The sequence below is a fragment of the Carassius carassius genome, chromosome 35 (assembly GCF_963082965.1).
Source record: "Carassius carassius chromosome 35, fCarCar2.1, whole genome shotgun sequence".
NCBI lineage: Eukaryota > Metazoa > Chordata > Actinopteri > Cypriniformes > Cyprinidae > Carassius > Carassius carassius.
In genome coordinates, this window is record NC_081789.1 from 16627504 (window position 1) to 16643429 (window position 15926).

At 35.3% G+C, this 15926-nt stretch overlaps 1 protein-coding gene and 1 pseudogene across 1 annotated transcript in view; both read right to left on the reverse strand.

Moving 5' to 3' along the window:
• Positions 1–216: 216 nt before the first annotated feature.
• Positions 217–2874, reverse strand: LOC132115627 (cryptochrome DASH-like; annotated as a pseudogene).
• A 3268-nt stretch (positions 2875–6142) lies between these two features.
• Positions 6143–15926, reverse strand: part of map3k22 (mitogen-activated protein kinase kinase kinase 22) — a 59656-nt gene continuing 49872 nt past the window's right edge. Inside the window, exons 14-18 of the mRNA XM_059524626.1 lie at positions 14739–14887; positions 13777–13908; positions 8506–8635; positions 6811–6988; positions 6143–6720 (exon numbers count right to left, since the gene is read on the reverse strand). Coding sequence (XP_059380609.1) covers positions 6492–6720; positions 6811–6988; positions 8506–8635; positions 13777–13908; positions 14739–14887 — 818 coding nt within the window. The 3' untranslated portion in view covers positions 6143–6491. The remainder of the gene's footprint in view (positions 6721–6810; positions 6989–8505; positions 8636–13776; positions 13909–14738; positions 14888–15926) is intronic.

A 15926-nucleotide genomic window follows, 5' to 3' on the forward strand; every position in this document is an offset into this window, starting at 1 on the left:
TTATTTGGACTTTTATTTTGATGGCACCCATTTACTGCAGAGGATTTATTGGTGTGCAAATGATGTAATGCTAAATCTTCCCAAATCTCTTTGGATGAAGAAACAAACTCATCTACATCTTGGATGTCCTGAGGGTGAGTAAACTTTGAGTAAACAAATCAGAATTTTAAGGTGAACTATTTCTTTGTCATTTTTAGAAAACTGTAAGAAGAGGCCTCACTGTATCCCAAGAGCCTCAGTCTCTCCACCGCGGCATGGGAAGGCCGAGCGGCAGTCCTCCACCGGCTCTGAAACCACAGACAGGAAATAGATCATGAATATTCATAAAATGAATTCTGTTTGTCTTCTAAATTTTCCTCTGAGGATTGTACAGTCATGTGAGAGGAAATCTCAGCACAATTCATGTAATATTGCTATATTAAGAAAGAGGAAATATGAGGAACTGATTCAGCCTGGAGCTTTTCACCATCTTACTGACTGTGTCATGTTTTGTAGCTAGAGATACTCTAAATACAGTACAATTATGTACATCATGGTACCTGTCTGTCCCAGGCCTTCAAATGTCGGGATGGGGCCCTCCTCCAGTCCAAGGGGAAGAGATTTAACCTGCTCCGGGGTGGAAACGACAGGTCGCACTCTGCCCTGTCCCTCAACTACTTTTCTAAACTGGGTGTAAATATCAGGTAGCCTAACAAAAGCAGCTGAAATCAGAAGCATAAACAGGAAATTCAGTCACACCAGTAATGTGCTGATCCCACATTGATTTGAAACTGAAATTACTAATCAGATCCTAAAAACAGGAAGTTACAGCAGCAGTGGACCTGCAAAACAGCTTCCAGTACTTTTCTGTGAAGTTTCCTAGGAAAATTGAATGAGTTGTAGATAGGCTAAAGTAATCAGGGTTTTTTTCAAATTATATTTCAGCAGCACTAAAGTTCATTGTAATAAAAAAAAACAAAAAAAACTGTCTAGTTTTAAGCACAAAGCAATGAAAAAATACATTAAAAAAGAATAATATGAATATATTCTATTTAAAAAACTACTTGTTATGTGGTATTTTGCATTTTCAGATTCAGGTTTTCATACACCTGTTTGGTAAAGTTCTTGAAGTATAGTATAGGGAAGATTTAGTATTTATATTAAGATGTACTATTAAAAATGCAGAACTGAACTATTTTGATTATTATGTAGGAGGGGAAGGCACGGACCATAACAGTTCCATAACACTCTCACAATTTTTGAAACATTATCATTAACTATCCAAATCCCATGAAGGGATTAACTAAGGTTAGACTTAACTAATACTAGTGTCCTTATTGTTTAGTGACACTGTTCAGTAACTGACATAATTTTAAAATAAAATAAATTATAAATATTAGATGGAAAGATTTCAAATTAAAAAACTCTAAACAAAAAATTCAACTTAAAATAAATGAGAGCAAAATAAAATAAATATTAAAAAAGAAACAAAAACTAATAAACTTATCAAACAAAATGATCAAAACTTAAAATTAAAACTGACAATGTAAAAAATGTGAAAAGCTATTTCAAAATATTAATATATAAATAATAGTAAAATATTGTCCTACCCTCTAATGTGACTGAATGGCAGATCGTCTCTGTGGTAAAGTGTGGATCCCCAGAAAGTCTGAACTTTGACTGTTTTGGCAGCAGAGGTCCTTTAGCTTCTTCTCCACTGACTTTTCCTCTGACGCCACCTGCAGGAAATAAACAGAAAGTGTCATACTGCACTTTACATTTTCAGCTTTCAGCACTATATGTGGCCACAGAGATGGCTGTTAATGTCTCTGAAACGCACCTCCATATAAAAAGCCACAGCTGTGATTGAACCCAGCTGCTGAATCAAATCACTGACAACATCCTCCGGCATCCCTTGTCTCACCAACAGTGTGCTGCACAAAGGCATAATCATATAACATCAGTATGTGGACAGAAAGTACATTCTGTGTGTAATGAAATTCCCACCTGTCCTGTTTCTTCAGTGTGGCCCTCAGGTCTTTCACACTGTCCAGGAGGAAACTTAGGGAAGTTAAAGTGTTAGGTGCCCTGGTAATGCCGTGGGTCGAAGCAGTAAAGTGGGATTATGTGATCGGCACTCCTTTGAGCCCAATGAAACACCTGAATGAATGAGGTAAAACAAAACCGGTTTGCCATGTTTTCTAATAGGTCCAACAAAGCTCAACTTGTAAAAGCAAGCACTGCAGTTCATAGAATTAACATTTGTTTACTAATTGAACAGATTAAAGGTTTGCTAGGTGTCATATACCTACATGCATACATAATATTGCATGTAAACACTATCATGCAATAAAGTACATTTAAATATAATTCAAATAGATATAATATTTAAGAAATGTCATTTCCATTTTTGTATTAAAGCTCTCCCCTTAATTCATTTGCATTTGTAATAATTTATTATATTTACTTAGTTTTAAAAGTTATTGCCAGAGAGAAACCGTATAAAAATTAATTAAAGACAGCATTAAAAATATGGCTGAATGTAAAATATAAACAGTATGGCCTGGTTTCAAAGACATGGTTTAGACTAAACCAGGATTAGGCCATAGTTCACAGGACTATTTTTTTTTAGAAATGAGACCTAATTAAAAAAATTACTAGTGTCCCTCTAGAGACAAATCAAAGGCATTTATATTTTTTAAGATAAATCAGTGCAAGTTTCTTTCAACTTACATTTTAGTCTGGGACTAAGTTTAAGCCTCGTCTGTGAAACCGGGGGTATACCTATTTGCAAGTTTAGTCCTCCATATAAGCGCGACGTGGCCACGCCCCTTACCTCGTTATCATGCAGACGCGGGTCGTTCCTCAGCAAATGACCGTACGAGAAGCGGACATCCTGGAAATAGGTCTTTTAAGACGTCTAATGAGATCGTGTATATGTTGAGCATACAGACAGACAGACCAGCTGTGACTGAAAGTGTCTCAGGGCATCTTTACGTAACATACGTTGAGGAGGGTTGCCAGATTTTCGTAGGAAATCTCGCCCAATTGCTACGCAAAACTAACCCAAACGCTTTTCCCCGGGGTTACCCAAAATTGCATTCCGGTGGGGTTCCCATAGGGTTCCCCTGAAAAGTCCAGGAACTAAATATCACGTTATTGGGGTCGCTTAACCGCTGACATGAAAAAACATCCCGCGGAAACTAGAGTGTTAAAGTAGCCCAAGACCGCGGACTTGGCAACACAGGCGAGGTTACCAAACATGCAATCTGAAAGCGCACGTGCCCTGCTTACTAAACTCGCTCTGTCAATGAACTCTTAAAACAATGACTTAGCGTTAAACGTATTTAGACTAAGCTACAGTTAAAATGACCAGGGACGTTTTACACTATATAACAAATATGTCACTTATAACAAATTAATAGCGATTATTTAATATGAAAAGTAAAATAAAGCTATTTAGGTTCAAGCTAAAACAATAAATATTGTTCAAAGACATGGCTGTCAGGTTTGGTAAAAATCGTTTTGATAACCTTTGCTCAATTAATTGCTAAAACGACTTATAAAAGTTAGCTTTGAAGAAAATAAATCCCCAGCATCATTTTTTTAGCAGATGCAACACGGTTTGATATTTTGTATCTAATGGAATAAGATAACCTATATGTATGAAATTCATTAAGTTCATATTACTTATTTAAAGTGTATTAATGTGTCATTGACCACTGAAAGTTTAATTTTGCATTTAAAAATGATGCAAAAGATGAAAATCTGTATATGCATTTGATAAGTTATCATATCATAATGCATTTGCTACTGAAAAGTTCATAACATTACAATTTTTCATGTTAAAAACCAAATCACACAGAATAAGCAAAGAAGCTGGTTTTAGACAATAAATGTATTTATTCAAATGTACAAAATCACTGATAAATGTTTCCAGGCTTTTTCATCAAGGCAGCACAGAATTCTTCATTCATAGCCCCTCAAAAACCAGCGTGGTCTGTTCACCCTCAGCTGAGATCATCTGAAACCCAGACCTTTCCACAATCAGAACTGTAATAATATACTGTGACTAAGGTACTTTGTATATAGTGAAACATTATGACAGCTTGGTACAGTATGTATTTACAATACAATCCTCTTCAGTAAAAGATCTTCAGCAAACGTCCTTAACAGCATCAAAGTGAGATACTGAAACCATCTGAAGGACATCAGAAAACACATTCCACCGCTAAATGTTTTTAAAATGACTGACCTCTCAGAAAAAGGGCATCAGAGAAGGCACTAATTGCATCATGAATTGCTGCTGGTGTATTTTTTTTTTAAATTCAGAACATAAAAAACAGCAATCATAAAATCAAGTGTTTAAAGTTTAGCATTTACATTTGGACAAGATAAAAAAAGTCACCATTTAAGACAATGTACGTTTAAAGGAATAGTTAATCTAAAAATGTCATTCAAGTCAACCAAATTGTAAATTAATTTGTTTCCTCATCAGAACAGTGAATGTGGCTCACAATGGATCCTCTGCAGTGAATGGGTGCCGTCAGAATGAGAGTCCAAAACTTATTAACTATGGATTTGTTTGTAACAAACATTAAACACAGCAGCTTTTCTCTGCACTGTAATCGTGTGAATTACTTCTGTGACATTTTTATCAGCTGTTTGAACTCTCATTCTGACGGCACCCATTCACTGCAGAGGATCCATTGTGAGCAAGTGATGTAATGCTAAATTTCATATGAAGAATCAAATTCAGATGGCCTGAGGGTGAGTAAATTCAGCAAATTTTCATTTTTTGGGGGTGAACTATTGCTTTAACTTTTTTGTTACACTGTGTTTATTTTCATAATGATAAGGAAAACGTCTGCATATAAGCAAAGAATAGTTTGAGTCAACAAAACAAAGAAACTCACCATATAGGTTACAAATCACGACACCGAACAGTTCTGAAGTGACCAAATTCATAATTCAATCATCTCACTCTTTGGTTGTATTGGACTGAGTGAACAGTACGAGAATGCTAACACACCAGCCGTAGTAGTCCTCTCTGGAATATTGCTTTGACACTTTAGGGTAAGTTTTATAATAATACAAAAAAGTTGGGTACTGTCATTCCAAACGTGAATTTAAAAAAATGTATAAAAATATCTTGGCTGATCATCCTATGTCCTCTATGCATGAGTCCAAGAGTGCAATGGGAACGTATTTACAGTGATTATCTCTGGGTAAAGAGTGCTTTAACTAAAACGTTACATAATATAAAAAAGACGTGTTTATACAGTCTTCATTAGCTCAAAAGACATGAAAAAAATTACACATTTCTCTGTCTCATACCACTTTGGTGGTTGCATATGTCTTGCTCCGTGTCATTCTTATTTGGTTAGATTCTAACCATCAAACACCGTAATCTTAACAAAAAATTACTCGAATGAGTATTGTACAGTACATGTATCATTATAATTGCTCCATGATGTCTTTTCTATGTACTTTCAATGACACTCAGGATTGGACCAAGGGGTAGAGAGATACATGAGCCATAATCAAAATCAACTCTCTTTTATGACCAAATGAATTCTGTTAAACAAAAGACCACCTTAAAATGATACTCTAATACATTTGTGTCAAACACAGAGCGTATGTGATGTGTCCAGCAACCCCTGTTGTATCGCATCAGAGCGCTTGTGCTGGTTTCAAGTGCATCAGGGGATCAGATAAAGCCGACCGGCAGTAATGCATGTAAACTAAGCTATTGTAATCAGCATTGTTTGGGCCATTCTGTGCTAACTGCGTTGTATCAATCCCTAGCCAAAGGCTCTGTCCCAAATGGCAATGACAAATAGGAGTGTCAATTCTAAAGAAAAAAAAAATGTGTGGACATTTGTAATAACGAATGTTATGGTTGAAAAAAAAAAAAACTATTTAAAAATGCCAATGAAAATGTCATGTGGTGTAACCATCAAGTAAAAAAAAAAAAAAAACATATAAGGTTAGACTTAATATATATATAATTTGTTATATTAGCTTGACTGTAAATTACAAAATAATAATTAACACTGCTGACATTTGAAATCATTCTCTCTTCTGCCTGCTATAATTAACCTTTCCATTTTATCATGCCTCTTTTGGGAAGTCATTTTTTTTTTTCTTTTGCTTTTGGAGCTAATGGGAATGCAGTTTAAAAGTTGACCTAACTATGACAACAAGTGCTTCAGAGAGCCTTGAAAATGTAAAAAGGTTCTATTTAGCTCATGAAATTCTGTAGTTCTGAAGTCAAGTGCATCATTTGGGACAGGGCTCTGACTTTGATTAACAATACGGGAAGCGCTATCAGCGTCCATGATATTTGTCGAGCTGCGTTAGGGAGATACACACCCCCTCGTTGTGGTCAAGTTTGTTCTTAGTTGGCTGGTTGATGGGTGTCTCCGGACCCTGGAAGGCAGAGTGGTGATCGTCCGCGGGCAGGTGTGTGGTTTTCCCTGGGGATCCCAGGACATCCGGGATCTGTAGGATCAGAAGCTGCCCTGGACAAAAGGGTGGCTGAGAAGCCCCTCGGCAGTGGGCCGCCATTTCTCTTCCACAAAGATCTGCCGCAGGAAGTCCCTGCATGCGGCGGACACACTCTCGGGCAGGTTTGGCTTAGTCGGCTGGGTTGCGATCTTGAAAATGGCTGCCATTGCTTCATATTCAGCCCACGGGGGCTTCTGGGTCAGCATCTCTACAACCGTGCAGGCAACACTCCTGAGGAGAGAGAGGGTTATTCTAGTTAACTGAAACTCAATGAAATAGTATTTCAATGATACTAAAAACATCAAATGCAACCGATCTCACCAGATGTCTGCTTTGCGTCCATAGCCTTCTCCATTAATGACCTCCGGGCTCATCCAGTAGGGGGTGCCGGTGACCGATTTGATTCCCATCCCAGACATGCAGATGGTCTGAATGCGCTTGCTAGCCCCAAAATCTCCCAGCTTCACATTTCCAGAGGAGTCCCTCAAAATGTTAGCGCCTGCGAGGAAACACGTGTAGATCGAGTTACATCAGTCGAGATGTTTGTCTGACCAATGATGACAACTGCATCAAATTATAAGCTGCCTATGGCTGATGACGTTTGAAGCTTGAGACTAACTCTTTCCTCCCACGCTTCTAGTCGGAGTGATTTTCCGTTGCTTTAGTCGCGTTGCTTGTGAGATTTGTGCTTGTTTGAGTCGTGACTAATTCCCGCCAGCCACAAGATTTCCACACCCTGGAAGTCTGACTGTACTGTGAATGGAAAATTAAGACGAACACGAGAGGAAGGACAGAGACTCCTTCCTTTGCAGCATGTACTTATTGTGGATATTTCCAATAGAGGATCTTCGGTTTATCATGGGAATGACAGAGACTGTATTGCTCATGTGTGCCTTGATAAAACTATGAATGTACATGTTTCACATGACAGTTTTCCAAGTGTATGTTGCTGGAACATTACTTGAATGTTTTTAAAAAAAAAAACGAAAAAACATTTACATTTAATTTTAATTCTCGTTCTACCAATTTTCAAAAAAACAACAACAACATTTTGAACACTACATAAATCTACAATCATCCCTGTAAAATATAATAAAAAAATACATTAAAAAATTATATTGTAAAAAAAGAATAATAATAATAATAATAATAACAACCATGATAAATTGTTTAACACTGTATTATATGTCATTTAACAGTAAAATCTATGAAATATCATATAAATTACAGTAAAAGTTCCTGTGTGATGCATCATATTATTATATATAAATAGTTTTGTTTCTTATTTATAATATTATGATTGGTATGAACTGTCATTTAAGGTAAAAAGCAGATTTTGGTAGCTTGGAATATTATATCACTTAATGAAATATGCAGTCATAAGTTGTAAAATATTCAAGCACCATATGCCATCCTGTAATACCTGAAACACGTTTTTACTGTAAATTGAACAATTCTTTTTTTAATATTACATGTTAACACTATTTTTAAATGATATTTTTGAAAATTATATCTCTTTTTATTTTTTGCATATCTTAAAACTTCTTTTCGTGGAATGTTCTGCTTAAAGTGATTACACCATGTTTCTTTAAAATAAATGTCACCTGATTTGCTATTTTTTATTAATTCATGTAATTCAATCACATTCATATAGAACATTTTTAAGTGTCCAGTTTTTGGGCCCACATCTGCCTTTCTTAATAAACTGAGTGAATAAAGAATGTCCTTGTCTAATTGATGCAATGCTGACATTTTCTGGTAGGTAAATATCATTTTATGCCTAACAGACTGGCTGTTAATTTTGGTCAGAATTTATCCCTAAAGTTAATGCAAAACCTTTCCCCCTTGCTATTTTTGGCAATGCCTAAGGGAAGTAACACAAATCTGAACCTAACAAATGTTATTTCACCTAATAAGAAGGAATGTATTTGAGGTGACACTCTCCTTCAGATTTACGTTTCAAAGCAACAGCCCACTGTTCTTAGCTGGAGGTGATTTATGACTACTGCGATTTACCTTTGATGTCTCGGTGTACGATCATGTTGCTGTGCAAATAGTGGACTCCCTGTAGGATCTGTCGGGTGTATTTGCGGGTGACTTTTTCAGTCAGTGCTCCGTACGCCTTCAGCTGGTCTTTAATAGAGCCCTAGACACACATGGACACACAGATTAATCATACTGGACAGACAAGAGCTAAGAAGCCAGATACCATTTTCAAGTGTAAGCATGTGTTTTATTCTCCATAAGCAGAAAAAACTATAGAGGTTATGTATTTTTATTAGGGAACTTCAAAAACAAGCTGTCAGCATGTGTTGACAGGAAACATAGAAACAGGATTCAAACCTGTTTACCAAAAGACACAGTGCAAGGGAAAGTGGTTTGACCCCTTCATGATATCCTGTTTATTTGTTGCTGTTGCAAATGTTTTACTGTATTATTATTGTTACAGTAATACTGTATGCAGGGATGTAAACATGAATTATGTAACAAGTACAAAGTATTAAAATTCACTGTTGAACTCTTATTTGTTGCTTTTTAAGAAGTGTGCTAGTCCTATGGTGTTTTTACTCGTGTGTGTGATTGCTTTGTCTACAACTAAATATAATGTCTACATATTTTATATTACAATATATAAAAATGTATTAAATTATATAGAATATGATTTAAATAATAAATTGTATATTTATTATTTCTACTAAGGTTCAATTTATTAACATTTGCTAATTGCATAAGTTAGTATGAATAAAAAATGAAAAATACTTAAAACAGTTATTAATTTGAATAAGCATTAATTTCCACAAATCAAAAATTTTATCTGTTAATACTATTTAATTTACTTAAGCTAAAAAATAAACAACTTTATATTTTAAATTGTACACCAATAAACTATTTAACTATTCTAAGAACTATTCTTTATACTAACATTCACAAAGATTAATAAATACCAAATATATTCAAATAGCACATTTATTGCTCATTCTTACAATTACCAATGTTCTATTCCTTGTAATTATATAATAAAATATTTAATATTTAACACCATCTAAAATATAATATGTAAACAATTATATAAATATAACATTTTATAAATAATTTAATAATAGTTAAATTTTCACTGTGTAAAATTACAAACCCAATTTTTTTTTTTTTACGCTGTAGAGTCTTGACTTGGTTCATCAAGTACATTTAATTACACTAATACCATATATAATAATTATAAAATAATACATAACATTAAATAAGGACATCTGGAAGCATACATATTAGAACTTTCAAATGATTAATCGCATACAAAATAAACGTTTTTGTTTGCATAATATATGTGTGTGCTCTCTGTATATTTATTATGTATATATAAATGCACACAAATACAGTATATATTTTGATAATATTTACATGTCTACATTTATATTCATATAATTAAATATTATAATATATTTAATATATAAATAACATATTTTTCTGAAATATATACATGCATGTGTGTCTTTAAATATACATGATAAATATACACACACACACACACACACACACACACACACACACACACACACACACACACATATATATATATACAGTATATATTATTTATATATTATATATATTATTAGTATATTTGGATGCAATTAATCGCAATTAATCATTTGACAGCACTAATGCATATACTTTTTCACAGCATTATATTATATTATATTATATTATATTATATTTATATTATATTATATTATATTATATTATATTATATTATATTATATTATATTATATTATATTATATTATATTATATTATATTATATTATATTATATTATATTATATTATATTATATTATATTATATTATATTATATTAGGGGTGCTCCGATCATAAAGGAGCATCATTTGTCATAAAGCAGTGTGTAAGGAAGTCACACTCAGATGTGTTCACAAAAGTGGAGCTGGAAGTGTATGGTGTATGGTAATTTTTTTTTTTTACTTTCTGGAAAAACAGATCATAGTGCCAAATGTTTCTCACATGTGACTGCGTTTCTTTGAAACACTGGCCCAAGCAAAGTTCATATTTCCTCAGCTTTCCTGTTTACACCCCTCGCCGAAGAAACAATGTCTCCTCAAGGACAACATCGTGAAACACCTGTGACGCAAACTACAATGACAGAAACCACAATGCCTTCCAAGCAATAACACATTTGCACAGCTCCTTCATAGTAGTAATTTTTTATTATGAACTATCACAATGTCCTTTTCAAGTTATTTAAAATGAAACAATGTGTACCGCATACGTAATCCTACTGTAATACTCTCCTACAGGCTCTAGCGATCTTCTGATCCCTCATTATGCAATATATTTCTCACCTCACGTAACCCTATTCCACATCCTACTCATTCAAACTGGTTCTCTCTTTGTCTGTTCCCTTCACCTCTGCTCTTATCAGGACGCAGCAGTGCTGTGCAGAGGCTGGTGGCTTTGGCTCTGAGCAGCGATGTATCTGTCTGCCAGAGACCTTGGTGAAACATTCCCCTTTACCAGACAATATGTGACTAAGACACCGCCAGTCTGTGCATATTAAAATGGAGCTGACGGATGGGACAGACCACGTCTGACGCTCGTTAAGACACCCATTTGCAGAGAAAATGAACTCGTAAAGCCGTGCGGTTGTGCTGACAAAGAACACTGTGGATATGTTCGCGAGCCAGTGACATTTTGGAGTGGGTTTGCTTATTATTTGGAAAGCGCAGATTCATTGTAAGTTTAACCATGTCATTTTCTTTAAACACAAAGAGACACTGAGACTGTGGCCAGTAACAGTTGTTGTTGTTTTTTCTGATTCTGATTCAGTTGTTTTGTTTGGATTCCAATTTCAATTTAATTTGATTTGAAACTGATTAATTTGTCGATTTTGCTTACATATAAAAGAACATTTGTAGTTCAAATGGATTCAAACTAGTAACTCATCTTTTCATTACAAGAATTGGCTCATAGAAGATCTCATAAGATCTATCCACTGCTTTTGACACGGTTAACCACCAGATCTTCCTGTCAACCCTATTGGCATTAGGCATCTCAGGAACTGCACTTCAGTGGTTTGAGTCTTACCTCTCAGATAGGTCCTTCAAAGTATCTTGGAAAGGTGAGGTGTCCAAATTGCATCATCTTAATACTGTGGTGCCTCAGGGCTCAGTTCTCGGACCACTTCTCTTCTCTGTCTACATGGAATCATTAGGTTCTGTCATTCAGAATAAAGACTTTTCATACCACCATTTGCTAATAACACTCAACACTACCTCTGATTCCATCCTGATTATCCGGCGATAGCTGCTCGCATCTAAGCTTTTCTAACAGACATTTCTTGCTGGATGAAGAACCATCACCTTCAACTAAACCTTGCCAAGACAGAACTGCTTGTGGTTCCAGCAAACCCATCGTTTCATCACAATTTCACCATTCAGTTAGGCACATCAACCATAACTCCTTCAAAAACAGCCAGAAACCTTGGAGTTATGATTGATGATCAGATGACTTTCTCAGACAAAACTCCTAAAACTGTCCGGTCCTGCCCTTTCTTTCGGAACATGCTGCACAACTCCTTATTCAATGCGCTCTTGGCAGGTCTTCCAGCCAGTTCTATCAAACCTTTACAATTAATCCAGAACGCGGCAACAAAATGAATTTTTAATGAGCTCAAAAGAATGCAAGTCACATCTCTGTTTATCAATTTGCACTGGCTACCAATAGCTGCTCGCATTAAAATTCAAGGCATTGATGTTTGCCTACAAAACCACTGCTGTCTCTGCACCCCTTTACCTAAATTCATAAGACTTATATGCCCTCTAGAAGCTTGTTCTGCAAGTGAACGTCTCTTGATTGTGCCATCCCAAAGAAACACAAAGTCACTTTTATGGACTTTTAAATTAAATGTTCCCTCCTGGTGAAATGACCTGCCCAACTCAATCCGAGCAACTGAATCCTTAGACATCTTCAAGAATCAGCTAAAAACACATCTATTCCCTCTAACTCTACCACTCTCAATTCTAATTCCATTCTTAAAAAAAAAAAAAAAAAAAAAACTTGTCCCTTTAAGACTTGCAGTCTATTCATTTGCTGCTTGTTTTTTTTTAAAAAAACTTTCTAATCTTTTGTATTCTATCTGTTTTCTTTTCATTTATTATACAATTCACAAAAGCAAAAAGACCTCTAACAATAGCTCGCTCTATTCTTTTTCTATTCTATCTCTTTTCTTTTTATTTATTATATTATTAAAAAATCCCTTGCTACGTGTACTGCGTTAAGCTAAGTGGGACTTGTTATTGCGCTTTTGTTGATTTTCATTGCTTCCATTGTCCTCATTTGTAAGTCGCTTTGGATAAAAGCATCTGCTAAATGACTTAATGTAAATGTAAATAAGAGTTGTCTCAAGAATCAGGGAAAAATGGTCATACTGTATGTTCTTAGAAGAACCATTTCACAAGAGTCATTTGTGTGTAAATCAGGATACACTATCTGTGCTGTATATTTTGATTTACTAAAAAGAAATGATTCATAAGAGTCATTTATTAATGAATTTGGATACACCAGTCTTGCTTTATGTATGACTCATTAAAACAAACTGGTTCATAAGAATAATTTTTCATGAATCAACACACTTTTATTGCAGTATTTTCTGATTTATGGAAAAAAAACTGGTTTATAAGAGTCACTTGTATATTAATCAGGCAGGCTACACGGTTCATCTTTTGATTCACTGAAAAGAACTAGTTCATATCATTTGTTCTTGAATCAGGGTACACTGGATGTGGTTTGTTTTGATTCACCAAAAGCATATGTTTCAAACAAGTCTTTTGTTTATGAACCAGGCTACTCTGGTCATGCTGTATGTCTTGATTCACTAAAAATAACTGGTTTCTTAGTCATTTATTCGTGGATCAGTCTACACTGGACAGGCTATTTGTTTTGATTCACTAAAATGAACCTATTCATAAGAGTAACTTGTTAATTGATAATAAAGATTATCAATGGACCGTGAATAAGAAGCATACTGTTGTACTTAAATAGTCCATGCAAATGTACTAGTATGGTGAATTTACCCAAAGACTGTTTTCTTATTCATTCCACAGTATGCTTGAAGTCTACATTAAATTACACAAATACTGAAAATAACAAAAAAAAAGATAGACACAGAGGGGTTGAATCTAATGTGTGCGATTCTAATGTGTCATTCTAAAAGTAAATATCTCCAAATCCCTCCAATGAGCTGCATCAACACAGAGCAAACACAAACATAACTGTATACACACCCCGGGCATGAATTCCACAAAGATGGCCAGCTTTCTCTGCACTGGATCACGCGAGCAGCCGTAGTACTGCACGATACGGTCGTGACGCAGATTCTTCAAGAGCTGGATCTCACACTCCAGTGCATTCACTTCCTGTGGAGACAGACAAGACACAGGTAAGCACAACATCTCTACAGAGCATAAATACTAGGGCTGGGTAAAAATATCGATATCTCGGTTTTAGTTTACTCTCATTCTCAATTTTTCAGCAACAAATAATCATGACTAAACATGGTAAGTTAAAAGAAAGAGTACAGCTTTACAATCTGTATGCTGTCTCATGTAATCACTCAATCAGTGTTTCAGCCATGCAAAGAAGTCAATATAAAGACATGTAAACTTGTCACATAACGACACATTTACCTCAGAAAAAACGGTCGGTGGTCGGTGACCATAAACTCATTTGTCAGATAGAAAAATAAACTGTAGAGAGGGGTATTTTGCTAAATATATGCACCATATAACATACACATTATCATTTTTACTGTTTAATTTATGTTTGGATAAATCCATCAAGTTTTTATGATAGCCACCATTTAAATGTTTATATAAAAAAACACACACAAAAAAAACAACTGAAGTAGAAATGTTATGTAATTGTAACTTTATTACCTTTAAAAATTCATTAAGTGTAATTTTAGCTGTTGTATATTAGCCTACAAATCACTAAATTTTAACCTTCAATACTATAGTAATTTAGCATCAACTGACTCTCACGTATATTTTACAGCATTCGTTGAAAGATGTTTTTTTTCCCATGAGAACATTTGCCATGTACTGCTCCTGATGTGTATCCAAAATAATCTATATTGAATAAAATCGAATTTAAATCTTGTGAATGAGAATCGAATCGAATTGTGAAATTTGTTTCAAAACCCAGCCCTAATAAATACTGTCATCATCTGAGTCCACTTCACACTTACCTTGCTGGTCTCCTGACTCTCAGGGTCAAAGGGCACCTGCTTGGCCGCCAGCTCGCGTCCCGTATCAACATCGTAGCAGAGGTAGACCTCTCCGAATGCTCCCCGACCGAGCAGTTTCCCCTGACGCCAGTTTACAGGAGCCCTTGGGGCTGAGGAGGGTAAGAAGAAACAAACCAGAAAGTTAACCTCACCACCACACCGCAGACTGTAACTTAAACCAGACCAAATCACTCACACAGACTCGCTGACGACTCCGAGTCAAACCGCAACTGTATTACTACACAGATTTACACTTTCAGATTTATTTGCATCTGTTCCCCTCTCAGGCAATAAACTAGGATTTCAATGAACAGAGAGGCAGAGAGTGAACTACTGGCAGTCGCTGCAAGTTATTATAACTTATATTCAAGACTAAATATTAAACACCTGAATATTACTTCTTTAAATCAAGGCCACGTCAGGGTGTGTTTCTTTTTCTAACACTCTAATACACCATCTTTTTTATGGCTCTGATTGCTATCATGAGCCACACACACACATAATCATACAATCTGTGTCTGCTGCTATTGTTCTATAAACATGCTGTATGGATCTAATCATAGATAGACGAACTTCAAGTCTGGATGCAGTTAAACTACACCCAAGTCTGAGAAATACCAGTCACCAGCCAAGATTTACGCATCTCTTACGCATCTCATTTCCCTCTTATTCTATGATGGAAACTTTTGCGTCAGCATTTACGATCATTTTAATCAGCTTAGTGTTCCTATAATGACATTTGACATGAAGCTATCTGAATAGTTTATGGAGGCACTGGGGGGAAAGAACCCGCAGGCAGACAGTAGAGACGAGCATCCATGTTCATAAGTCAAACTCAGGCGCCCGTGCTGGATTCCTCGGAGGAAATGGAGCTGATTAAAGAACCTGTTTGCAGACTGCATGGCTCAAACACACAAGAGCACAGCACAAACCACGCAGAGCTGGGTTTATTCATCATCTCTAAAAGAGGCGGGAGGAAGTATGAACAAAATCTAATGGTAACAATATACTGTATATATAATTATAGTTTCTTTCTCTATGATTAAATCTAACTGAAAGCGATTAGTTACAGATTCTCTGATTTGATTAAATTCTAATTCATTTCAATACGTTTCAGTTAAAATGTCCATTTTGCATTCACATTCTTAA